The 27,365-nt window shown below is 43.1% G+C and overlaps 1 protein-coding gene across 1 annotated transcript in view; it reads left to right on the forward strand.

Annotated features, from left to right (window-relative positions):
- The window catches only part of GRIN3B (glutamate ionotropic receptor NMDA type subunit 3B), a 100,092-nt gene that overhangs the window by 21,216 nt on the left and 51,511 nt on the right, over nt 1-27,365 (forward strand). The window contains exons 2-4 of the mRNA XM_075825364.1: nt 8,296-8,894; nt 20,954-22,001; nt 22,918-23,063. Of these exons, the coding sequence (XP_075681479.1) occupies nt 8,296-8,894; nt 20,954-22,001; nt 22,918-23,063 (1,793 nt within the window). The remainder of the gene's footprint in view (nt 1-8,295; nt 8,895-20,953; nt 22,002-22,917; nt 23,064-27,365) is intronic.

Consider the following 27,365-nt stretch of genomic DNA (forward strand, 5'->3'; position numbering starts at 1 on the left):
GTCATGACCAGAGAGCCCCACTTCACCCCATCATCAGTCATAGACCGCTGGAACTGGTAGCCATTGACCATGTCAAGTTTGAACCAAGCCGCACTGGGTATACTTATGCTATAACTATAATTGACCACTATACGAAGTTCGTGGTAGCTATGCCAGTGAAAGACCTGACTGCCAAGACCACCGCTGCCATCTTTTGGAAGAATTTCGTACTCCCCTATGGCTGTCCGGACAAGATCCTGACTGATCGTGGTTCCGCATTTGAGTCTCAACTGTTCCACGAGTTGTGTTCCCTCTATGGCTGTCAGAAGCTGAGAACTACCGCTTATCATCCACAAGGTAATGGCTTATGTGAAAAGATGAACCAGACTCTTATTGGGATGTTAAGAACTGTTCCGTCCCAGAAGAGGGCTGATTGGCCGACTCTCCTGCCAGAATTGGTGTACCTGTATAACAACACTGTGCACTGCTCCACAGGGTACACTCCTTACTATCTCCTGTTTGGCCGTCAGGGCAAATTGCCTTCGGACTTGGCCATGGATGTCGAAGTTCCAGATACTATCAACCCCCTGCCAAACACAGAGTGGGTGAGTGATCACCAGCGTCGCCTGGCTGAAGCCAACGAGATTGTGGAAAGAAGGATGGAAGATGCTCGTCAAAGGCAACAAGCAGGTTTTGATCAAAAGGCCGAAGCAGAACCCTTCCAAATTGGAGACCGTGTGTGGCTGAAAAACAACCATCGTTCAAGTAAGTTGGACAGCAAGTGGCAGAAAGAACCATACACAATTAAGTCCATCCCGCACCCTGGGACTGATGTCTATGAGATTGTGCGCGAAGGCCGAGATTCCCAAGTCGTCCACCGTAATCGTCTCAAGCTCTGCCTAAAGGAAGAGGTACCAGCAGAACCACAGACAACTGAGAAATCTCCTGCAGCTGAACCGCTACCGCCAACAACTAGTATGTCCCCTCTTGATTGGCTGTTCCAACCTTGGCTGTCTATTTTTGTTCCAAGAACTGTTCTTGATCCCGGCGAGGACCAAGTGACCTCGTCATCCGAGTTCCGGCCTGGTCCAGAGGAATCCAGGGACCCTGAAATTGCTATAGAGGAGCCCCTGAGGAGATCTGATAGAGCTACCCGAGGTAAGATGCCAGCTCGATATCAGGATTGAACTGTTGAATCTGAGACTTCATTTTTGGATTATCCTTCACCAGAGACAGTGTATTGTTTGCATCCCAATTGGGTAACAAGCCCTTCATTTTCCCCAGTTCATATGACAAGGACTCTTGGACATTTTCCCTGTTCAGCATTATATCCTCACATTCCTCAGAGACTGTATGGACTCTTAGTTTATTATTGCAATTGTGATTAACCTTTGTTTTAGGTTAACCTGCCGCCTGGAGAGTCGGACGCCGAGGACGGCTTTATTTAAAGAGGGGGTGTATGTAGTGTCCCACAGGAGCACTACTATGAAAACTATGTTTGTCTTCATGTGTTGTGTTATGCTGCCATCTACAGGTCCAGAAATGTTATGACATTGTGTTTCAGCCTATGCGGAGTGGTTTTCTATAATGTAACAGAAGCTGGGAGGAGTTAATTAGGGAGTGGTTAGAGTGAGTGAGGGCAGTGGTGAGCTAGGAGTGGATGCAGCAGGAAGCACAGTGAAGGTGCTCCTGAGTTCAGCCATTTTCGGATTACAGAGAAAGACAGGCCTAAAGAGATTTATTGGAATAACAGCTCAAGGAGCCAGAAGAGTCCAAAAAGAGAGAGACTGTGAGTAGAGAGATAATAGCACTCCTGCATTTAGCATTGGGCTACACTGATTGAGCTGAATTTGGATGACATATTTGTATTGTCCAATCTCCATCTTGAAAAGTAAAAGTGTGCATGCAAGCTCTCCTAATTAACTGCCACCACCGTCTCCTGTCTTCTATTTGCACTCTACACCAAGGGCACCCCAAATAACACCAGACAGGAGTCAGCCACCAAGGGAGTGCCCCGGGGGAAACAACAGTCATCATCATCATCTTGTGCAGCCCCCTCATCACTGTGTGTGTGTGTCCCTGGGAGGTGGGAAGGCCTGCAAGGCAAAATACCACCGTGACACAAGACAGAGAGCCCAGTATCCACCATTTTGGGTTCCTGCATCCCCCGCCACCCACGGGCCACCACAGATGGATCTTGCACTTGTCAAGCAGCAGGGCAGGTCAGCTGCCTTCGGGCATTCCCTACAGGGCCATTTTAATAATAGGGAAAATGGTGCAGCTGCACAGGGCCTAAAGCAGTGTTGCCAGCTCTAGGCTAATAATACCAGGGACCACATTTTCTCTTCATTGTCTACTCACTAGAATGACTGCAGGCAGGACCTGAAGAACTTGGTTAGATCCCACCAAGAATGCACAACAGAACAGTCCGGGACCATACTGCCATACTTGCCAAGGGAATTTTTCTGCTTATGCCCTTCCCATTTATATAAGAAAAGCCCCCAAATCATTGTTATTAACTTTACCGGTCACTGGTTTTAAAGGGGTATTCCCAGAATCAAAGTGTATCACCTATTCACAGGATAGATGATAAATGTCTGATAGCTGGGGGCCCCGCCGCTGGGACCCCTATTGTTTGCTAAAATGGGGGTCCTGGGCCCCATTCCTCCTCACTGCACCTCAACCGCAGCCCTGAAGTAAGCAGGACCTTGAATGGATATGTGATAAATGTAGATTCTGGGAATACACTTTCAATGTTGTGGCTGAACACTGTGTATATATGTATCTGTGTGTGTGTATGTGTTTGTTTGTGTGTATGTATATATATATATATATATATACACACACACACCCACAATGCTGTGCATGTACGTATTCGAGTCATGCAATTTCTGACATTTCTGAAAATAACCGGGCACATCTGTGCCATAGGTGCAGCTAACAAAACCACTTGCTTACGCCTACCCTTTCCCTCCACTAAACCCCTCCCCCTAGTGTGTTGCACTAGGGATCACCAGTTCACCTGTCCTAAGGGCACCAAAAAATGGCCAGGAAAAAGTTCAACTAAATAAGGCTATTTTAAAAGAAGACCTACAAACATGTTCAATTACAACCTCTCGACGCTCGAGTAACTGAAAGGAGACAAGCCGATACTTATCCAACTGAACCTTGTCGCTCCTATAACCCCACAGGGCCTGGCCAACCAGAAAATCTTTAGTAACATCTCTGAGGCCTTTAAATTGAAAGCCAGAGCTGCCAAAAATGACCTTGGTAACTGACAAGCCCGACGTAGCCACAAACCCCAGGTAATCCAACAACGTCACTACCCTGTTACTGTTAGAATGCACATCCCCCAACCCTGCACCCAAAGCTCCCAATCTCGCTACCCTGCTTTATAAGCCGCCCAAGTACCGGGTGCCAGGAAAGACTGGATATGTGCTCTCACCACTGGAAGACCAGCTGCCACAGTTGAGGACATTCAGTTCCTTCCAAGTCTGCTTCCGGGGCTAATCACTGAAATAGATCCCACTGCAAGCTAGAAAGAGAATCAGTATTTGAGGGGTTTCACCCCACATAAACTGTTATCACCCAGGCATTAGGTGAAAGATAACAAATGCCTCAACAATTGGACAATTAGTGCAGAGAATGCAGACACATTGTCAATACCAATGCTCAAGTTTTCGCAATGAAAACAGACCTTCTTGTCCCTGAACCTGTTACTCCATATTTGCACAGCCTCAACTATGGGGAAAATCTCCAAGAGAGCAAGGTTCCAAAATAAACCCAAATCAACCCACCTTCTCAGCCACCTGGAGGCATACTACTGGCCATGACGATAAGCACCAAACCCTGTGCCACCAGCTGCATCAGTGTACAACTCCCAGTTATTCTTGTCAAACACTGGAGCCATCAGTAAAGACCGCCTGTTGTACTGTCCCAGAAACTCCACCCACACCGCCAAGTCATCCCTATGCTTCCTGGTCAACCACACAAAATGATGAAGTCCTCATCTTAGCCTACAAAAAACCCTCCCCATCGGCATGATTCTACAGGCATGATTGAATTTCCCCAGAAAGAATTGCATACCTTAAAATAGGCGCATTTTATAATGCACTGGGAGGCGGCAGAATGCCGACTCTATGTGTATTAGTCACGAGAGCCCCCTTGCCATAAATGCAGAACTTTTCAACTGCCACATTAAGGAACATCTAAACCACAGAACAAGCTCAGGATCAATGCCATCCTTAACTGATGACCCCATTGGATGCGAAAGTTAACGGATAATCTGAAATGTATTCGGATCTTTACTGGGCACTTCACTCAATGGAGAAAAAATTAGACCATGGAATGGAAGGTTCAAGAAAGGCACTGCCTTCCTACCAAAGGAAACTTCCTTAAACAATTTATCATACACCACCAATGCATATTGATGTGCCATTTTAATTATTTTGAGGAAAAGGGGGCCTCGTAAGCAGTGGTGGAAATCTTGAAATGGCCCCTAAACCCATCAGATAACAGTTGAGCCTTGGTCTTGGTAAGAAAACCCACTAGATAGGGAACATCTCGTTTAGCCTTACCAGCATCATCACCATGGCTAGCTAAATTTCTACTCTTGCCTTTCCTTTTTTTAAAGCCTCTAGAGGATCCATGTGATATGCTTGAATTTACACCTGACACCAAATTTACACTGGCTCTCAAGAAATTATCAGCACAAACTGGATTTTCCTTCCCAGTCTTCCCAGGTTGACCGGCGTATCGGCTCCCTCAGAAAAGGGCTGCCAAAACACACCAGGGCCATCACACCCAACCACAGCCCTATATCCTTGTGATTCCACTTAATATTACGATGAACCCCCTTCCTCAGCCTAGACTGCTCGTCCTATCTAAGCCTGGCCTAACCCCCATATACCCAGTGGGTTTCCCCGAAGACATCCATATAGCAGAAAAGGGCTGAAAAATGCTCAGGCGCCTTTTTGCCAATAACGCTCGCCAGAATGGAATATGCCTGAAGCCAGTTAGAAAATGTCTAAGTAATTAAACAGTATCTCCGCTTCTCCTCCTCCACTTGAAGTCTGAGCCAGTCCTGGCCATTGCAGCCGGCAGCAGCACGGAACTGCTCCAGGAGCTCAGCCATCACTCGGTACAGGTAGGAAATAATGTCCACTCTCTGTAGATGTCTCGCTACACTGTCCTGTACTAGAAAGCCCAGAAGGAATATAGCTCCTCCCCACCTAATCCCAACACCTAACTCTTCCACCCCCTCTCCCTTTCTTACAATATGCGTTATGCTGGCTTTGCCCTAAAACTTTCAGTTATGGTCTGGCCTTCCTTAATGAAATTACAGTTTATCCTTTTATTATTTCCATCTTGCGAAGAGTCTAGAACACGGCATGCTTGTGCTTGACAGGTCCCAAGCTTGTAGTTCTTAGGCACTTTCTTCCTCAATAAAATATAAAATAATGTGATTTATAGCACACTTGGAAACAGAATTGCTCATGATAGACTTATATTCACATAATCTTAACTATGTTTTCTTAGTCCTTTTTAAATGCTATTTCATTCCTTAGCTTCTGCCCTATTCTATCTCAGTTTTTCTTTATCTGTGTGGTACTGCAAGAGTAAGGGGGAGACTTCCCAAGTCTTAAAGAGGCTGTGTCACCACATTATAAGTGCCCTATCTCCTACATAATGTGATCGGCGCTATAATGTAGGTGACAGCAGTGCTTTTTATTTAAAAAAAACGATCTATTTTCACCACTTTATTAGCGATTTTAGATTTATGCTAATGATTTTCTCAATGGACAACTGGGAGTGTTTTACTATTGACCAAGTGGGCGTTGTACAGGGGAGTGTATGACGCTGACCAATCAGCGTAATACACTTCTCTCAATTCATTTAGGCAGCGCATAGGGATCCTTTTAGATCGCTATGTTATGTCTTATACTAACACATTAACAATACTGAAGTGTTTAGACAGTGAATAGACATTCCACGGGATGTCTATTCACAATCCCTGCACTTCGTTATTGTTTCTGTGGTAGTTACAGCAGAGCAAGCATAATCCCGCGAGATTACGCTGTAAATGACAGGTTACAGCGAGATTACGCTTGCTCTGCTGTAACTACCACAGAAACAGTAACGAAGTGCAGAGATTGTGAATAGACATCCCGTGGAATGTCTATTCACTGTCTAAACACTTCAGTATTGTTAATGTGTTAGTATAAGACAGCACATACTGATCTAAAAGGATCCCTATGCGCTGCCTAAATGAATGGAGAGAAGTGTATGACGCTGATTAGTCAGCGTCATACACTCCCCTGTACAACGCCCACTTGGTCAATAGTAAAACACGCCCAGTTGTCCATTGAGAAACTCATTAACATAAATCTAATATCGCTAATAAAGTGGTGAAAATAGATCGTTTTTTTTAAATAAAAAGCACTGCTGTCACCTACATTATAGCGCCAATCTCCTTATGTAGGAGATAGGGCACTTATAATGTGGTGACAGAGCCTCTTTAAGGGGGACTTAAATGCATATTTTGTATATTTGTATATATGCCAGAGTGTGGTTGATTTATTAGTGCACTATGTCTTTAAGCGCTGTGATTTTTGTGCTGTTTTCATGGTTTCATCCCCTAGGTGTAGTTCTACATCAGAATTGGCCTGTTCGGCGTGTTGTATTTTTGTGATTTTGCTGCTATTTTGTTTATTGCACTGTAATGTTACTTTTGTTTATGGCAGATACGGAGGGTGATGGTTGGCTAGCTAGTGGTCTATTTTACTTGGCGCAGGGATGCACAGCCCAGAGACCATCTTAGTTAAAATGATGGTTCGCCATAACAGCGCCAGGACGTTGCTGCGTGGCTCAAATGCTCCTTTACCTGTAGACCGGGTGTGTTGTTAGTAAACTTTTTGTCTCCACAAGCTCCTGGTCTCCATTCCATCTCTTTTGCAGCAAACTTTCAAGGATAGTACACCATCCCGGACTCTGACACTTTTTCTACCACCACCTTTCAAACACAGTGAAACCTCTTTGAGACGACCATACAAAATTGTAGTAAAAAATGGTCTACTAGAGGGGTGGATTTCTCAAAGAAAAGTGCTACTTTAAATAAATAAAAATCTGGCACCTGTAGCAAAAATCTTTCTACCAAAGCCGTACATAAGGCTATGTTCACATCTGCGTCAGGGCTCCGTTCCGATGTTCCGTCTGAGCTTTCCGTCGGAACGGAGCCCTGACTGACACAAACTAAAACCATAGGTTTCCGTTTCCATCCCCATTGATTTCAATGATGAGGGATCCGGTGCCAATGGTTTCAGTTTGTCTCCGTTGTGCAAGGGTTCAGTCGTTTTAACTGGATGGATACCGAAGTCGAATATGGTATTCATCACATCAAAACGACGGAACCCTTGCACAACAGAGGCAAACTGAAACCATTGGCACCAGATTCGTCACCATTGAAATCAATGGTTTCAGTTTGTCAGTCAGGGCTCCGTTCCGACGGAAAGCTCCGACGGAACGGAGCCCTGACGCAGCCTAATGCCTTTTACAGATTTACTGATAGGTCAAACCTCAAAAATGTTCCAGCCCTTCACCAAAAGGACAATAAAACATAACTTATGTTAACATTCCGAAATGTCATTATTTAGTGTATGGGTTTAAACAAATGCAATTTAAAATAAAATATGGTATTTTGCCTTACTGATCTCAACATCAATGAGATGTATCCCTTTATAAATTTTTCAATAATTAGTCCAGAGTGTGGTAATTTAGCGGTCCGTACTCATATTGCCCTCCATTCTTCCCAGCTTATGTATTTATATAAAGTGACATACTAGACCCCAACACCTAAATCTACCTATCAATCAGTACCTGGTAAATATCACGTGGCGTATTTAAATCACAGACATCTAGCGCTCCACCAACATGTTTGGCCAAGTCTAGGAGTTAATATAAAAGTCAGGTGCAAAGAGGTCCTTCCAATTGAAAATGACGGCAGTGTAAGCATGAGAGATGTGGTTGTAATCAAATTGTCTAATCACAGCTCTAGATATGATTACATAAGGGCGTAGGGTCCTAGGCCAGTTGATTTATAGGAGGGGGCAAACTACAAATGTTTCACTTTGCCAACATTGTTTCCCGTCCGTTGATGGCGCCTTTTAAGGAAGAGGGGTTTCAGGTTGTCCTTTGTTTTTTGATAGCTTTTTGATCTTTGTATTTATTTTATAATTCTTTATAATGCTCAGCTTTGTACAGTTATGAATGCCTGACATGTTAACAATCTTAATCTAAATAACACTCAATTCTTTCTAGAATTCCTTTCATCTACGTATGGATACTCGAAGCTCAGTGGGTTCCCTCATGGAAATTTTAAGCAGTGTTATACAAAACAGCAGCTGGGAAGAACTTTTGGTTATCACCTGCCACCCATGGGAAACCACCACCATTCTTGACTTTCTGACAACTAATACTAGCATGATGACACGAGACATCCTCAACATTCGCTCACTCAATGATACAGCTGTGGGAACTTACCTGCATAATCACTTTGAGGCCATAAAGAATATAGAAATTCCCTTGCTTCTGCATGGATGTGATGCACATCGATCTTCTTTAGTATTCAAGGCTGCCCGTGATAGTGGTTTGGAACCAGAAGAGTTTCATTGGATGGTTGGACAGCCTCTCAACGTGGAAGAGATGCCAACAGATGGTATGCCCCCTGGGTTACTAGCTTATGGAGAGGTCAGCCGACCAAGTTTGGAAAAGTTTATAAGAGATGCAGTAGGATTAGTTACTCGGGCAATCACCAGAGCAGTGCAGGTGAGACCAGATCTTGCACTCATTCAGACCATGGTGAACTGCAATGACAAACAGACATCAGAATCTGAATCTTCTGGTATGTACTTGTCTAGGTAAGTTACAGTCTTTATAATAGAGTGGGTATTTTTAAAAACAAAACGAATGTGTTACCTTTCGAGCGGCTGAAGCATTGGATTATGTATTTTTTTGACAAAAAATAACAATATAAAACACTAATAAGTGATATCTTATATTATAATCCTATAGTTAGCACAGTTTATTGATGCCACCAGATAGATCCTGTGATGTTAGGGTATGTATTAGATGTCGTAGAAAGTTAAAGTCCATGGATCTGCATCCACAAATGTCTGAGGGCCATTCCCCGCGTCTGAAAATGATCTGTTCTAAGCTATCAGATGCGCCAATAGGGCTTGCATGATGTTAATCCCTCTAGTGTAGACCTATTCAAAAATAAATTTATCTACACAGCCAGAAGTTACTGCCATCTAAATTAAATGTGCTTCACTTCATCAGATCACAGAGGTTAATCTGTTTTGTTACACAGAATGACAATGTCCAATGACTGCTGACAGAATAACACTGTGTAGGAACACACCTCTTTGACAAGGGGAATTGTAACACTCAGTTGTCAATTTATTCATACATTTCCAGGAGGAATAACAGAGTCACGGCACAACGCAGAGTTCTAAGAAAAGATGCTCCAGAATTGTTATTTCATGGAAGGAAGGCTGATAGGTCCTTTTTAACTCCTTAATGACCGCCCACCGTCTTTTGACGGCAGGCGGTGCAGGTGCTTCGTCTACAGCGACGTCTTTTGGCGTCGCTGAAGAAGAGGCTGATGAGCGCTCATCCTCTAAGCAGGTGCTGTAACTTACAGCTCCTGATCTTAGAGCAGCCTGCTAAATATAGCTGGGGTCGGAAAACTTTCGGACCCCAGCTGTTTAACACTTTGATCGCCGCGGTCCGTGACCGCTGCATAATCAAAGGGAACTCCCCTCGTTGATTGCGTCATCGTGAACCCAGTGATGTGATCGAAGACTGGGGAATCCCTCTGCAGTCAGCCCTGGGGACCTAGCAAGGACCCCAGGGCTGTCTCTTCAGTTGCCTGCTGTTAGGGCAAACTATGTGCTGCCCTAACAGCAGCCTGTGTCAAAGTGACACAGTATAATGTATTAGCATACAAGAGTATTCTAATACATTATAAGTAAAAAATTGAGTTGTAAATAAAGTTATCCCTTAATGGGATTAAAATAAAAGTAACAAAAAATAAATAAAAATAAAAAAAATTCCCCAAAAAAAGTCATACTTTGCATAAAATATATTTTATTGCTCCTACATTAATTAAAAACAAAAAACCTACACATATTAGGTATCTAAACGACCGTAATAACCTGAAGAATTAATCTAACAGGTTATTTAGCGTGAAACATAAACAGGATAAAAAATAAACAAGAAAAACTATGCAGTGTATCACTTTTTCCTATATTCACGCTGTAACAATATTTTTTTTTCTACCCCCAGATGCGAAGAAAAATAATACAATTTCTCCCGCATAAAACAAGGCCTCATACGGCCATGTCAATGAAAAAATAAAAAAGTTATGGCTGCTGAAATGCAGAGAGGTAAAAACTGAAAAATGTTGCTGGTCATTAAGGCCTTTGCAGGCCCGGTCATTAAGGGGTTAAACAGGTATTGAAAGATACATACATCATGGAAATAAAATAACTAGAAATAAAAGAAATCTGATTAAATACACGTAATCAAGAACTAAAAGGAAGCTTTTACATGTTTTAAACTAATTTTACTAATATATTAAAAAACATACAAATGTGGAATTACAAAAAAGACGTTTTACAAAAAATGTTGATATTCAATTCTACTAAGGTTATTATATATAAATCCCTTAGTTTGGTTCACAGGGTATGTAAGATGCTCCAAAATAGAAAATACTGATTTATAAAAACAGGAAAGAATTTCCTAAGTCACCCATGAGCTTATATAACTTCCTCTGGGGTGATTAACCCCCCTACCCGTTCCGTAGTACAACGAGGTCAATTCCACTTCTCGGTAAGGGGACTGGGAAACCTCCTCGTCCGTATTAAGAAACAATATTTTCTTTCTCCCGAAGCGTTTCCGTACAGCAAGAATTCATCAGAGGAGATATGGCCGGTTGGTTAGTCTGTCAAAAGAGGCTCAACAAGGTATGCTGGAGCAGCACATATTATTATTTAGAGGCACTGCAGTGGCAGATGTCAATTTAAGTGGAGTACATAATATTGCAAAATACCTTTGCTGAAAGGTCTCCAAGTTCACCATCTATATTCATTTTTGAAACAAGAAAGGTAATGACGAGGCAGTAAAAACTACAAAACATTGAATACATTTTGCAAGTTTTAAACAGAGATAAACTCAGGAAAATAAATCCAATCCAAAAATGTTTTTAACTTATAAATGCAGCGAAACTTTTTTGAGACAACCACCCAAAATCACATGCAAATATTGTCTTCTAGAAGAGTGGACTTTTTTAAAAAAATGACCAGATTGTATAGAATATTATGGAACTGGAATCTGTCACAGGGAACCTCTCTGGATAAAGGGGTGGTCATCTCAAAGAGGTGGTCTTCCGGAGAGGTTTCACGGTAGTAAAAAACAAACAACCCCGAAAGTACATTCATTTTACCCTTTCCCACAAAATTACCTGCCAGGTACGTCATGGTGCAGGGGGGTGATGTATAGAGCGGGCACATGTGCTGAACCCGCACCATCGGCTCCGGGTGTCAGCTGTGTATTACAGCTGATACCCGGGACTAACGGCCCGGAACAACGATCGCGTTTAACCACTTAAATGCTGCAGTCAATAGCGACCGCGGCATTTAAGCCGTTAGAAAGAGGGGTGCGGCCCCCTCCAGCAGCCCATCAACCCCCACCAGAGACGCGATCCCGGGATGCCGATGGTTGTCATGGCAGCCCAGGTGCCTAATTGCCTTCTGTCTGCCTCTGCTTAACAGAAGCCTGTAAGGGGGGATTCACACGAGCGTGTATTCGGTCCGTGCGGGCCGCGTGGTTTTCACACGGCACGCATGGACCAATACAAGTCTATGGGGCAGTACAGACAGTCCGTGCTTTTTGCGCACGAGTTTGGCCGAACCCGGCAAAAAAATTATCGGTACGCTACGTCAGGAGATAGTCACTGTCCATGGTGCTGAAAGAGTTAAACTGTTTCAGCACCATGGACAGTGACTTCCGATCCCAATATACATGAACCTGTAGAAAAAAAAAACGAAGTTCTGACTTACCGATAACTCCCGGCGTCTTCCTCCAGTCTGACCTCCCGGGATGACAATTCAGTCCAAGTGACAGCTCCAGCCAATCACAGGCCAAGCACAGGCTGCAGCGGTCACATGGACTGGCGCGTCATCCAGGGAGGTGGGGCCCGATGTCGAGAGGCGCTTCACCAAGGACGCGTCACCAAGGAAGCGTCACCAAGGACGCGGCACCAAGGCAACGGCCGGGAAGTTCTCGGTAAGTACAAACTTTTTCTTTTTTTTCAACAGGTTTTTCGATATTGTGTTCGGCATTCACTGTCGAGGGTGCTGAAAGAGTTAGCTCTTTCAGCACCTTGGACAGTGACGGGCGTTGACTAGCCTCATCTCTATGATGGCGGCTGCGCGAAAATCACGCAGCCGCGCATCAGACACGGATGACACACGCAGCTGTCAAATGGTTTTTGCGCGCGCAAAACGCAGCGTTGTTTGCGCGCGCAAAAACGCAACGTCCGTCTGTATCTCCCCTAAAACTGACAATATACTGCAATACATTAGTCTTGCAGTGTTTTGTATCAGTGATCTGACAGTCGCTGGTTCAAGTTCCCTAGGGGGACTAATAAAAAGTGTAAAAAAAAAGTTATATAAAAATATATATTCAGTTCCCATTTTTTCCCTAAAGTAATGTTATAAAAATAAAAATTAACATAACTGGCATTGCCGCGTCAGTAAAAGTCCAAACTATTACAATATAACATTATTTAACCCACTCAGTGCTGTGTAAAAAAAAAAAATACATTAAAAACACCCAAATTGCTGTTTTTATTTACCTTAGTTCCCAAAAAAAATGGAAAAAAAAAGTGATCGAAAAGTCGCATGTACCCCAAAATAGTGCCAATGAAAACTACAGCTCACCCCACAAAACATAAGCCCTCACAACGCTCAATCGACAGAAAAATTAATAAGTTATGGCTCTCAGAATGTGGTTACACAAAACAATAAAAAATGTAAACAAATCGTTTTTTATTTATAAAAGTGGTAAAATAAAATAAACAACATAGAAATATGGTTTCGCCAAAATCGTATAAACCCATAGAATAAAGTGAACATGTTTTTACCGTATAATGAATGCTGTAAAAACTAAACCCTTTTCAATTTCCCAGTACATTATATAGTACAATAAGTGGTGTCATAAAAAAGTACAATTTGTCCCACAACAAACAAGCACTCATATGACTATGTCGACGAATAAATAAAAAAGTTATGACTTTTGTAATGCGGGGAAGAAAAAATAAAAATAAAAAAACAAGAAATGACTGCGGCGGGAAGGGGCTAAAATTGGCTAGGATGCCTTTCATTAAAGATATAATATCACAAATTACTGTATATAAACTAGATTACTTTAGATCGGATTTTGATCCAGGGATTTATTTTGATATATCTGTAGTCAGGAGGAAGTATTTTTTTCTCCTAAACACAATTGGCTTCTTTTTTTTTTTTTTCGCGTTTTGCCTTCTTGTAGATCAACATTTTATGATAATAGGTTAAAGAGGCTCTGTCACCAGATTATAAGTGCCCTATCTCCTACATAATCTGACCGGCGCAGTTATGTAGATAACAGCAGTGGTTTTTATTTTGCAAAACGATAATTTTTGAGCAAGTTACGAGCAATTTTAGATTTATGCTAATTAGTTTCTAAATAGACAACTGGGCGTGTTTTTACTTTTTACCAAATGGGCGTTGTACAGAGGAGTGTATGACGCTGACCAATCAGTGACCACTCAGCATCATACACTTCTCTTTGTTTCAGCCCAGCATGATCCCCAGCACAGTGTGATTGTTACAGTGTGATTGTGCAGTGAAATAAGCTGGGCTGGAACAATGAGAAGTGTATGACACTGATTGGTCACTGATTGGTCAGCGTCATACACTCCTCTGTACAACGCCCAGTTGGTAAAAAGTAAAAACACGCCCAGTTGTCTATTAAGAAACTAATTAGCATAAATCAAAAATTGCTCATAACTTGCTCAAAAATGATAGTTTTTCAAAATAAAAACCACTGCTGTTATGTACCTTACAGCGCCGGTCAGATTATGTAGGAGACAGGGCACTTATAATCTGGTGACACAGCCTCTTTAAACTACATGTTCTTACATCTTTTTTCAACCGACAGTATGTAACTATGTATGTAGCATCAGAGCCCTGATTTGCTCAAAGGACTCAGTAGAGCTAATTTCGATACAGCATGACAGATCAAACACAAATGCCCCATGGACTTTACCTTGGTAAGGATCATGTTGAATGACAAATAGGCATTGAGTGTTGTGTGTTGAGTGACGCTGTTAACTGCTCAAGATGTGTTACCATGGTGATGGTCTGGTGCACGCGCCCTCCCAGTTTGTGGGCGGAATTTTTTCATATAGGTGACACCCATGCTGAGCATGCGCCATTGATACTATATAATTAGTTAGTCACATGACATAGCATACAGTCGACTATTATGGTACAGTTTGTACTGTCCCTTAACACATTTCATGACGAAAATGTTGCGAAACGTGCATTGTGGCGCTAGAACACTGCATTCACATTCCTTCTGGGTGAGTTAGGCCTCATGCACACGACTGTGCATTTGAGGCTGCATACTATCCGCAATTGCGGAGCCACAATTGTGGATAATATAGAACACATGCTAACCTATGGGACAATGCACACGACCGTGGTTTCCACGGTCCGTGCATTGCCCGGAGCTCAGACCGGCAAAAAAATAGGACATTTCATTATACGGTTCGCAATTGCGTTCCGGGCTTATTGAAGTCAATGCACATCTTGTGTGTGCACGATCCGTGATTGCGGACGGCCCGCTGATGACACTCCGCAGCTCGTCCGTGCCGTAATCATGGACCGTGCACACATATATACAATTCAGGTGATCCTTTGACTCATGTACGATCATTTAGGGATTTGGCTATGTACTAATTGTATATTTTTAATTGCGTATGTAATATTTAATACAGATTAATGTTTTTAAGGGATTGTTTATTTTTGTAGGTTATATGTATAATGAGAGCGTTCTCGTTTAACGATTTATTGTAGTTGGACTTATTATTGGTTTGTTGAGTGTTATATGTCTCAATTACTTGCAGATGATACTGTGCATACAGTGCTGATCCTGCCCTTTTTTCTAATACGAACATTGATTTGAAATTCATTTAATTAGTTTAATCAAATACTGCACAACTTCAAATGAAAGCAAATCTACTGTTATATATCCAATGATTTTGTGTTTAATATGAATATTGATAACTATTCATCCCCTTTAAGTCAGTATTTATTAGAAGCACCTTTGGCTTTGACAGCAATTATAGTAGAATATGTGCAGACAACATCTTTTCAAATCCATTCAAGTCAATTCCAGAATATTAAAATAGTTGTATTTAAAGGGAATGTGTCGCTAGAAATTATTATTATTTTTTTAGTTAAACAATTATTATTTAAGTGATTACACAATGTTTTAATTTTTTTCATTTTTTCACAAGTCAGGAAATATTATTAATTAGATTCTAATTTATATAATTTCCATGTGCTGGCCACTAGAGGGGGCAGTTCCCAAAATTGCAGCATGGTCAATGTGGTAAAGCAACCTCATTGCTTTATGCTGCAAATTTGGCGTAAACACACTCTCTCTAGTGTCCTCACACAATCCCCCCTCCCTTCATCTGGCTAGTGCCAGGAGAAGGAGGGGTTTGAATCTTCAAACCTCCTACACTGTGTGCCGCCATTTTCTGAGCGACTGCACAATGTAGAAGGTTTAGATACAGTGCTCAGCAGACAGTATAACACGAACATACACGAACATAATGCACACATCACATACACGAACATAAATTACCTTGTCCTGCCTCCGCTCCTATTCCTTGCGCCTTCGCTTCCTTGAACATATGGCCGGAAGCCGCAGCCGGTAGTCGTCATCTTACTGTCCGGCAGCGGCTTCCGGTTCACATGAAAATGGCGCCGGATTTCGCTCTGCGAACGCGCTTTGTTTTAGTCTGTGTGGGAACGGCGCATGCGACACATACAGAGATGAAAAAAAAAATGGCAGCCCACATAGAGAAGTAAAAGTAAGAACAAAGTAAAAAGTAGAACATGAGAACACAAATAAATAAAATTTATGTTAATATCATAATAAAAGCAATATGATAAAAAAAAAATCATGACACCTTCCCTTTAAGCCAGTCCTGTGCAGACCTTAAGTTGGAAAAAAGACAAACCTTGACAATCCGACACAGATGTGAACAGAGCCTAATTCAGACCTGGCTAATTGATCCAGAGGAAAACAAAATAATCCCTCTGGGTTTTTCTCAAATTGCAGTGTTCTTGCAGACTGCAGAGGGGTTTCCTCCAGAATTCGCAGTATTTTGCTATATTAATAACAGATAAGTATCCACACAGCATGTTGCTGCCACCACTATGCTTTTTGGTCTCATCAGACCATAAACTCTTTTCCTCTTGATTTAGAGTTTCACATATGACTTATTGGCAGTTGCTAAGCTGTCATATGAGTTTTTTCAGCAGTGACTTTCTCTGCCCGCTTTTCCCATAAAATTGGTGAAGCAGCCAATCCTTCTGGGTTGTTGTTGCATGCAGAGGCATCTAAAGCAAAATCTGTAACAGAGCCATCACCTTTCATGGGCCATTTCTAATACTTTTATGACAGAGGGCCCTTTTGGCCTTTTCAGGTACCAGGGCCTGGGTGGGTCTGCTGCCTTGGATATCCTATCAGCTATGTGTAACACCCACGGCCGCCGACCATCGGGACTACACAACCCACGGCAACAGCCATGGACTTGTGAGCACTGGTCCGCATCTCCTCCCCAGGAGACGCCAGCACTCACTTCCGCTCCACTCTGCTGTGTCCCATAGGGTGCGCCCACACGCTCGCGCCTGGCTTCAAACGGCCAGTGCGCGCACATGTTTAACATCACTAATTAGCCCATGATCACCCTGGACTTAAGTGGGTCCTGCCCTTTTTCTCATTGCCTGAACGTTGTTCGTATTTCTCTGTTAGTCTTGCAAATGGTCCCTTAGTGTTATCCTATTCCCGTGCCCTGCTACCTGTATCCTGTATCCCGTGTTGTACTTGTTGCTGTGACTGCTTTAGTGTTTGAGTCGAGTTCTGCCACCTGCCACGTCTGCTGAGTTACACCTCGTCTAGTGTCATCTGTCTCGTCTGCATCACCTGCCGTCAAGATCCCATCTGTGCCTAGCCGTTGCTACTGTCTGGACTATCACAGGTACCCTTGTGCTCGGACTATATATATTATCTTCGTACACTGTAGTTTGGCCAGCTGCCATCTCGCTACGGCGGTGCAGCCCAGTGGGTCCACACAACCACAGATCATGACAGTACACTCAGGCCATTGACCCCGCTGGTCAACCCAAGACCATGACAACGTCACAAGCCATGCAGGCAGACATTCGAGACCTTCGGTCACGACGGGACCAACTCCTCCTGGCAGTGAATTCCATTTCACATCAGCTGAATGCGCAAACTGCAACCACCACAGCACCTGGTCCTGTTGCTCCGGCTGTTCCTACTGCTACATCTCCTGTCAGTGCCAGTGCCGACTTTTGATTCTCGCTGCCACTGCCTCCTCGCTACGACGGAGACACGAGTTCATGCAGGGGATTTCTAAACTAGTGCCAGATCCACTTCAGTCTACATGCCAGAGCATTTCCTTCCGATGGTGCTAGGATCTTATTCATAGTCTTTCCCCTGGCTGGTAAAGCCCTGGCATGAGCGAATCCCATCTGGGAACGTCAGGGACCCGTGACTTACAGTGCTTTCTACAAACTTTCCGCACAGTATTTGAGGAACCTGGACCTCTTCAGCAGCTGCATCCCTGCTGACCCTGCTCCAAGGAGACACCTCTGTGGGTGAGTACTCCATTCAATTCCATACCCTGGTGGTCGAGCTGACCTGGAACAACGATGCATTAGTGGCCAAATTCTGGCAGGGTCTATCCTCTGAAATCAAACACGAGCTTTCCGCTCGAGACCTGCCCTCTACCCTAGATTACCTCATTCTTCTAGCCACCCGGATTGATATGCGGATTCAGGAACAGTCTCAAGAGGTACGCCTGTCCAGAAGACTTCCTAGGCTGGCTCCTACACTTCAGCAACCCCTGTTGCCCTCATTAGCTACTAAACCTGAGGAGCCTATGCAAGTAGCCTCAAATTGTCCTTCCAAGAAAAACAACACAGACGCACTTCGGGACTATGTCTGTATTGCGGCCTCGGAGGCCATTTTGTGCGTCTGTGTCCCTAAAAGCCAGAAACTCCAGTGCCTAGGTTTGGTTGGAGAGACAACCCTCTGGGGAGGCCTTTTGTGCGGTTGGCAGACAGGAGGGGAATCCTTCACTGGGGATACAGCTCCAAACTGGGTGGACACGCAGTTGTACGTAAGACTCGAGACCTGATAACTCATCATTTCTGGTGGCCCACGTTGCCCAAAGGTATATGGACTTTGTCTCTTCCTGCACTGCGTGTGCTTCAAACAAGGTTGCTCACTCCAAGCCTGCCAGTCTGCTTCAACCTCTGCCTGTACCCAATGCCCCTTGGCAGCACATTGCAATGGACTTTGTCACTGACCTCCCTCACTCAGCTGGATACAATACTGTCTGGGTAGTGGTGGACCGTTTTTTGAAGATGGCACATTTTATTCCTCTGACCGGCCTACCTTCTGCTCCCCGACTGGCAAGTCTTTTCATTCAGTACATGTTCTGCTTGCATGGCTTGCCCCTTCACATCATATCCGATCCGGGGGTTCAATTTACCTCAAAATTCTGGAGAGCCCTCTGTAAACTCCTGGATGTGAGATTGGACTTTTCTTCAGCCTATCACCCACAGTCCAATGGGCAAGTCGAGAGGATTAACCAGATGATGGAAAATTATCTCTGCCACTTCTTCTCCATGCAGCATGATGACTGGGTACATCTTCTTCCATGGGCAGAAAGAATTCTCGTATAACAACGACTTCCACACCATTCTACATTGAGTACGGTCAACATCTTAGAATCCCTCTTCCTGTGTCGGCTACATCTCAGGTACCCGCAACTGACTCTGCATTTGGGGACTTTCTGCAAATCTGGAAACAGACCCGGTCCTCTACTCTGCTGGCAGTTGATCGCATGAAGCAAAAGGTGGATAGAAGAAGAAGAGAGCCGCCCCAGTATCTTCCAGGTACCAAAGTCTGTCTGTCTTCCAGGAGTATCCGTCTGAAGGTGCCTTCATACAAATTTGCTCACAGGTTCCTCTGACCTTTTGAGATCCTGCAACTGATTAACCCTGTCTCCTACATGCTTCTACCCTCAGAATCTCCAACTCCTTTCATGTGTTCCTCCTGAAGCCTAACCCTGCAGTTGCTCCCAGCGGTTCGTCCAATGTGTTTGAGGTAAAGGAGATCCTGGATTTCAAGAAAAGAGTAGGAACTTTTTATTTGGTCGATTGGAAGGGGTTTGGTCCAGAGGAGAGGTCCTGGGAACCAGAAGAGAACCTCAATGCCCCAACCCTCATGAAGAAGTTCCTCTCTCGCTCTGGCCTCAAGAAGAGGGGGCGTAAGACTGTAACATCCACAGCCGCAGACCGTAGGGACTACTCCCCCCCATCGGCCGCAGCCATGGACTTGTGAGCGCTGGTCCGCATCTCCTCCCCAGGAGATGCCAGCGCTCACTTCCATTCCACTCTGCTGTGTCCCGTAGGCTGCACTCACACGCTCGCGCCTGGCCTTAAAAGGCCAGTGCGCGCACATGTTTAACATTACTAATTAGCCCATGATTACCCTAGACTTAAGTAGTGCACTGCCCTTTTGCTCATTGTCTGAACGTTGTTGGTATTCCTCTGTTAGTCTAGAAAATGGTCCCTTAGTGTTATCCTGTTCCCGTTGTTCCCATGCCCTGCTACCTGTATCCTGTATCCCATGTTGTAGTTGTTCCTGTGCTCGCTATAGTGTTGGTGTCGAGTTCTGCCATCTGCCACGTCTGCTGTGTTACACCACGTCTGGTGTCCTCTTTTCTCGTCTGCATCACCTGCCGTCAAGATCCCATCTGTGCCTAGCCGTTGCTACTCTTCTGGACCATCACAGTAGCCTTGTGCTTGGACTATATATATTATCTTGGTACACTGTAGTTTGGCCAGCTGCCATCCCGCTATGACGGTGCAGCCCAGTGGGTCCACACACCCACATATCGTGACACTATGGAAGCTTTATTACTCCTTTAAAGTTATAATTAATCTCTTGTTCCCCTCCCTTACTAGTTCCCTCCTTGCACAGTCATTCCATTTTTGAGGACTGCTGTTTGAAGCAGATTTTCATACTTGATAGGAAATATATATCAAAACTGGTGTAAAAGAAAAAAGGAGTAGTTTCCCATGGCAGCCAATTAAGTTGCTGCTCTCATTATCCAAAAATGAAAGTGAGAGGGGAATCTGATTGGTTGCCATGGGCAATTACTCCACGTTTCCTTTGATATATCTCCTCCAGTGACTTCATTGAAATGTTCTTATATGCTCCTTTAACTGATGATTTATTTTATGTGATATTAATGGAGGGGAATAGTTAGACATTCCATTATTTTTTGCTCAATAACTGTAATTAGTATTTTAATATTAAGTATTTTTCTGTTACTCTGTGCCAAAAAACATAATTAAATGTTCAATTATTTAATCATGTTCTGCAAAAAAAACATGAAATTCAAAAAAATCCAATGGGGTTGGGGGGTTAAGAATATTTTAAGCATTGTATCTATTTCATGTCATATTGTCAGGGGGTGATAGTGGAATAGTGATATATGTATGTTAAGCAGATGTTAACATTACTTTGTTAATTATAGGTACTTAGCCAATACGTCATTCTCAGGACAAACTGGTCAAGTGTACCTAATGAATAATAATCTAATCCACACTGATCACCACTACAAGATATGGAGCCTTGTGCGTGACTCTTTAGGAGGCCCCACATGGGTAACTGTGGGTGGTTGGCATGAAGGCAAAATGGAAGTAGAAGAAGGTTTGTGGCAAAATCGCATCCAAAAACGGGAACAAGCACCAGTGGTGACACAACGCACAAAGCTCAGAGTGGTAACCCTTGTGGAACATCCCTTTGTTTTTACTCGAGAGGTGGATGCTGATGGCAGTTGTCCAGCAGGCCAAATGTGCCTGGACTCTCACACAAATAATTCTGCCTTATTAGATATGCTCTTTGAAGGACTACATTTACCAAATGGTTCTGTGCCACTAGAATACAAAACATGTTGTTATGGCTATTGCATTGATTTATTAGAAAAGCTAGCCGAGGATCTTGGATTTGACTTTGAGCTGTACATTGTTGGAGATGGAAAATATGGAGCGCGAAAAGGCAATCGTTGGACAGGACTAATTGGAGACTTGTTGAGCGGAGCAGCTCACATGGCTGTTACATCCTTTAGCATTAACTCTGCACGAAGCACTGTTATAGACTTTACTAGCCCATTCTACTCTACCAGCCTTGGTATTTTGGTTCGCATGCGAGACACTGCCTCCCCTATTGGAGCTTTCATGTGGCCACTACACTGGTCCATGTGGGTGGGAATATTTGTGGCCTTGCACATCACTGCATTATTTCTTACATTATATGAATGGAAGAGTCCTTTTGGGATGACTCCACATGGACGTAATCGGACGAAAGTCTTCTCATACTCTTCAGCACTCAACCTATGCTACGCCATTCTTTTCGGAAGAACTGTATCAAGTAAAACTCCAAAATGCTGCACAGGTAGAGTTCTCATGAACCTCTGGGCTATTTTCTGTTTGCTAGTTCTATCCAGCTACACTGCAAACCTTGCTGCAGTAATGGTGGGAGAGAAGACATTTGAAGCTTTGTCAGGAATCCACGATCCAAAGGTGAGTAGCTTAATAAGTGCTTTACATTTATTTCTAAGCGGTATATTTGTGCAGAACATGTTTACAAGTGGCACTGATATCCCCACGATTTTAGCAATGGTAGATTTATTCTAGTAGGCTTATACAGATGCTTATTTTCAAGATTAGATATTAGAAATGTAAAAAAAATACCATTTAGTGTACATTAAAAATGTGAGTATCATTTTTATCTTCTATGGTAACATATAATTGCTTGAAGTTACAGGCTGAAAGCCCTGGACTGCACTACTGAGATATTCATTGGATTTATTTCAGGTGTGCTGTGGTCATGGAGTAGTTCAAAGTGGACACCAAATATTACAGCATATGTTTGTTACGTGTTTGGAACATTAGCAAATATATGTGGACCAAAATGTGATTTGGATCTACAGAAGCTCTCAATGACAGATGCCAAAATAGCATTTTCTTCGAAAACCGCACCACACTTGTCCACAAGATGTGCTTGGTATTGCAGCTCATCTCTGTTGAAATAAATGAGGAAATCTGCAATGCCACATACAACTGGTGAAGAGGTGTGGCACTGTTTTTGGAATAAAGCAGCCATGTATTTCAAATTCTGGATGACCCCTTTAATTATCCTCCTCCTGACCTTAAATTCCCCCTTCCCTCATAAGATAAAGTTTTAGACAAACCAAACAATGGACAGTATAACTAAAAGGATCAATACAGGTAAAAAAAAGTTTGAAATACAGGAAAAAAAAATCAATTACAATTGCATCACTGTAGACTGGATTATAGTACCATAGAGACACAATTAAGTCAATTACATTATAAAAGTAATTTGCAAATAATCTTACAGTTAATGAGAAGTTATAGTTATGAAATAAAATATTTTATTTATCAAATATACATAATAATGATCTGTCTGTCTTTGCAGCTCCATCATCCTTCTCAAGGTTTCCGCTTTGGCACAGTGTGGGAGAGCAGTGCAGAACAATACATTAAAAAAAGTTTCCCTGAAATTCACAACTACATGCGAAGGTTCAGCGTCCCATCCACATCAGATGGAGTCCGCATGTTAAAGTGAGGAGGCATTTCAGTGACAGGGTGGGCACAACTGTTAGATAATTTAACATGCTATTTGGGGTAACAGGTTTTTCAGGCACAATATTCATAGCACAGTGCTCCTTAAAGTTACAATATTAATATATTATGTGGCAAGTCTTGTAACTTGAGACCAGAACTCTAATTGGCTTAAAGCCCTCAAAAAGCCAACCCAAAATAATACAATATGAAGACTAAAGAAACATAAGCAGATAACTAATAAAGCAAGTTCTTACATATACAAGGCAGAAAGAGCTACTGGAGGCTGCTGAATCGCTTTCTATGTTGAGGACAGGGGCTTCTTCAGGGTCCTGTGTACAGTAAAAAATAAATGGAGCTACCTTTACCTGTAGTGCCGTAAAAGCAGCTCATCCTGGCACATGCAGAGAACAGTACATATAGCATTGTACTGTACTGCAGAGAGGCACTTCTAGACAGCCAATCAGAGCACGGACATTCAGAAAGTAATTCAGTGCCCAATGATTGGCTTTACTTGCCACAATGTGAGGCCCTGATTCAGAGGTATTTTACCAGTAAAATGCCCTCGCTGATTTGGTGGATTTTGCAGCCAATCGCATGCACTGCAGATGGCACTGTTTGCAGAATTGGATGTTGAATGTGGTTTTATATTACGATGGCCCTGGAAAGACCAGTGTATGTTGAAAATATTGTAACCTGAGTCCATTTTAACTTGAGTGTTCACGGTATAAAGGTAATCAACATCATTGGAAAAATGAATGAATTGGCCTGGAGCAGGAAAATATGCCACCTTTCGCAATAATGACTGATTCAAGTAGAATGGATCTCTAGTCTGAATGATTTTGCCATTCAGCTAAATGAGTATACCATAAATACCCAGTACACAAAGTGCCATGATTGGTCAATGAATGACTGGCGACATTTACACGTAACAATAAATAGTACAATGTCCAATCGTGATGTTTTTTAATATTATGACATGACATACAAAACTTCAAAATGATACTCTGATACAGAAGCAGAACAGAGACTTACATGCACCATAAAAAAACGTGAATATTTCTACATATAAATTCACATGAAATTCACAAAATGCACAGTGGCTTCAAATCAAGAAGGCAGCTGTAAAGGTAAGTGACTGTATAGTACAGGGTGGGCCATTTATATGGATACACCTAAATAAAATGGGAATGGTTGGTAATATTAACTTCCTGTTTGTGGCACATTAGTATATGGGAGGGGGGAAACTTTTCAAGCTGGGTGTTGACCATGGCGGCCATTTTGAAGTCTGACATTTTGTATCCAACTTTAGTTTTTTCAATGGGAAGAGGGTCATGTGACACATCAAACTTATCGAGAATTTCACAAGAAAAACAATGGTGTGCTTTGTTTTCCCGTTACTTTATTCTTTCATGAGTTATTTACAAGTTTCTGACCACTTATAAAATGTGTTCAAAGTGCTGCCCATTGTTTTGGATTGTCAATGCAACCCTCTTCTCCCACTCTTCACACACTGATAGCAACACCCCAGAAGAAATGCCTCCCGATCTGACCCCCTTAGACTTTTATCTTTGGGGTCATCTGAAGGCAATTGTCTATGCTGTGAAGATACGAGATGTGCAGCAACTGAAACTACGGATACTGGAAGCCTGTGCTAGCATTTGTTCTGCGGTGTTGCTATCCGTGTGTGAAGAGTGGGAGAAGAGGGTTGCATTGACAATCCAACACAATGGGCAGCACTTTGAAACATTTTATAAGTGGTCAGAAACTTGTAAATAACTCATGAAAGAATAAAGTAACGGGAAAACCAAGCACACCATTGTTTTTCTTGTGAAATTCTCGATAAGTTTGATGTGTCACATGACCCTCTTCCCATTGAAAAAACTAAAGTTGGATACAAAATGGCAGACTTCAAAATGGCCGCCATGGTCAACACCCAGCTTGAAATGTTTCCCCCCTACCATATACTAATGTGCCACAAACAGGAAGTTAATATCACCAACCATTCCCATTTTATTTAGGTGTATCCATATAAATGGCCCACCCTGTATTTGTGCTTCAATAAAACTATAGCTTATTGAAACAGCCAACACTAAAATCCCTGAACAACTAGTGTATAACCAAGAGCACACATTTTCCACTACTGACTAATAGTACAGGATGGAAGTTGTGCATGTACACCGATCAGCTAGAACATTAAAACCATTGACAGGTGAATTGAATAACCTTGAATATCTGGCTACAATGGAACCTGTCACGGAATGGGACATATCCAGCAAGTGAACAGTCCGTTCATTAAGTTAAAATGGGCTAGAGGAAGTATCTAAGCGACTTTGTCAAGGACCAAATTGTAATGGCTAGACGACTGGGTCAGACAAATTCCAAAACGGCAGGTCTTGTGGTATGCAGGCGTTAGTACCTACTGAAAGAGCTACTGTAGCATAAATTCCTGGCTATGATAAAAAGGCGGCAGAACACACAGTGCATCGCACCTTGCTGCGTTTGGGACCGTGCAGACCGGTACAGTGCCCATGCTTACCCCTATCCACTGCCAAAGCGTCTATAATGGACCTAGACCATTGAGCAATAGAAGAAGGTGGCCAGGTCTGATGAATCACATTTTCTTCACATCATGTGGCTGGCCAGGTTGTGTGCCTCTATCCCCTGGGGAAGAAATAGCATCAGGATCCACTGTGGGAAAAAGGCAAACCGGCGGAGGCAGTGTGATGCTCTGGGCAATGTTCTGGGTTCTGGCATTTATATGGATGTTACTTTGACACATACCACCTATCTAAACATTGTTGCAGATCAGGAATACCTCTTCATTGCAATGGTATTCCCTAATGGCAGTGCCCTCTTTCAGCAGGATAATGCATCCTGCCACACTGCAAACATTGTTCAGGAATGGTTTAACAGGTTCCCGACCGCTGGCCGTAAATATACGGCCAGCGGTCAGGGTCTCTAAAGTCCGGCGTATAGTATATATACGGCCGCACTTCAGAGACTGTGCACGCGCGATCGCGTGCACACAGCTCTATGCCCTGGCTGTTGCTAACAGCCATGGGCACTGGGCAGAATGTCAGGGGTCAATCTTTTGGCCCCTGAACATGTGATCGCTGTGACAACCAATCACAGCGATCACATGCATTTCTGCTTAGAAAACAGTGTGCACGCGATCGCGTGCACACAGCCCTGTGCCCTCGCTGTTACCAACAGCTCTGGGCACTGGGCAGAGTATCAGGGACCAATCTGATGGTCCCTGAACATGTGGTCGCTGTGACAACCAATCACAGCGATCACATGCATTTCTGCTTATAAAACAGTGTGCACGCGATCGCGTGCACACAGCCCTGTGCCCGCGATCGCGTGCACACAGCCCTGTGCCCTCGCTGTTACCAACAGCTCTGGGCACTGGGCAGAGTATCAGGGACCAATCTGATGGTCCCTGAACATGTGGTCGCTGTGAAAATCACAGCGACCACATTTGTTTTATTTTGAGTTTTCTGGCAGTAAATCTCCTGCCTCTTTTCTTCTCCTCAAATATTGTTTCAGTTTGAGGAGAAAAAGAGACTCGGGAGAATTGCTGCCAGAAGATTACAGTGAAAAAAAAACAAACAGTTACACTATAAAACATTCTCTGTATAGATAGATTTCTATCTATCTATACAATCTATCTATCCATCTATCTTTTTTTCTATCTATCTACCTTTCTTTCTTTTATTCTATTAGAATAGGCAGGTAGGGAGTATATAATTATATATATATATCCACATATATATAATATATATAGCAATAGCGGTTTATTTTTTTGTTAGCGGTAGTGTAGATATATATAGCAGTTAGGCCCCATGCACACGACAGCAAAAAACCTCCGTTTTTGCGGACCGCAACTGCGGTCCGCAAAAACTGAGCCATTCACTTTCATTGAACGCTGACACCTTTCAGTAGCACTACGGAAGGGTGTCAGTGCCGTGGAAATGTTCCGGGAATTATGGAACATGTCCGTTCTTTCGCATTTTGCGGGCCGTGCTCCCATACTTTGTATGGGAGCACGGCCCGAAAATGCGGCTGTCAGTCAGCGGCCGGCCGTGCCCGCGATCGCGGACAGCAATTGCGGGCACGGTCGTGTGCATGGGGCCTTAGTTTGTGTGTTTTATAAAAAAAATAAAAAAATAAAATTTGTTTAGTTAGTGTTAGTTACGTTATGGCGAGGAAGTTGTTTAGCGCCGAGGAGGCATACGCCATGCTGTGGTCTGAGTCGGAGACCGCATCAGAGATGGCGTTCGAGATGGAACCTGTTTT

The sequence above is a fragment of the Rhinoderma darwinii genome, chromosome 1 (assembly GCF_050947455.1).
Source record: "Rhinoderma darwinii isolate aRhiDar2 chromosome 1, aRhiDar2.hap1, whole genome shotgun sequence".
In the NCBI taxonomy this organism is placed as follows: Eukaryota; Metazoa; Chordata; class Amphibia; order Anura; family Rhinodermatidae; genus Rhinoderma; species Rhinoderma darwinii.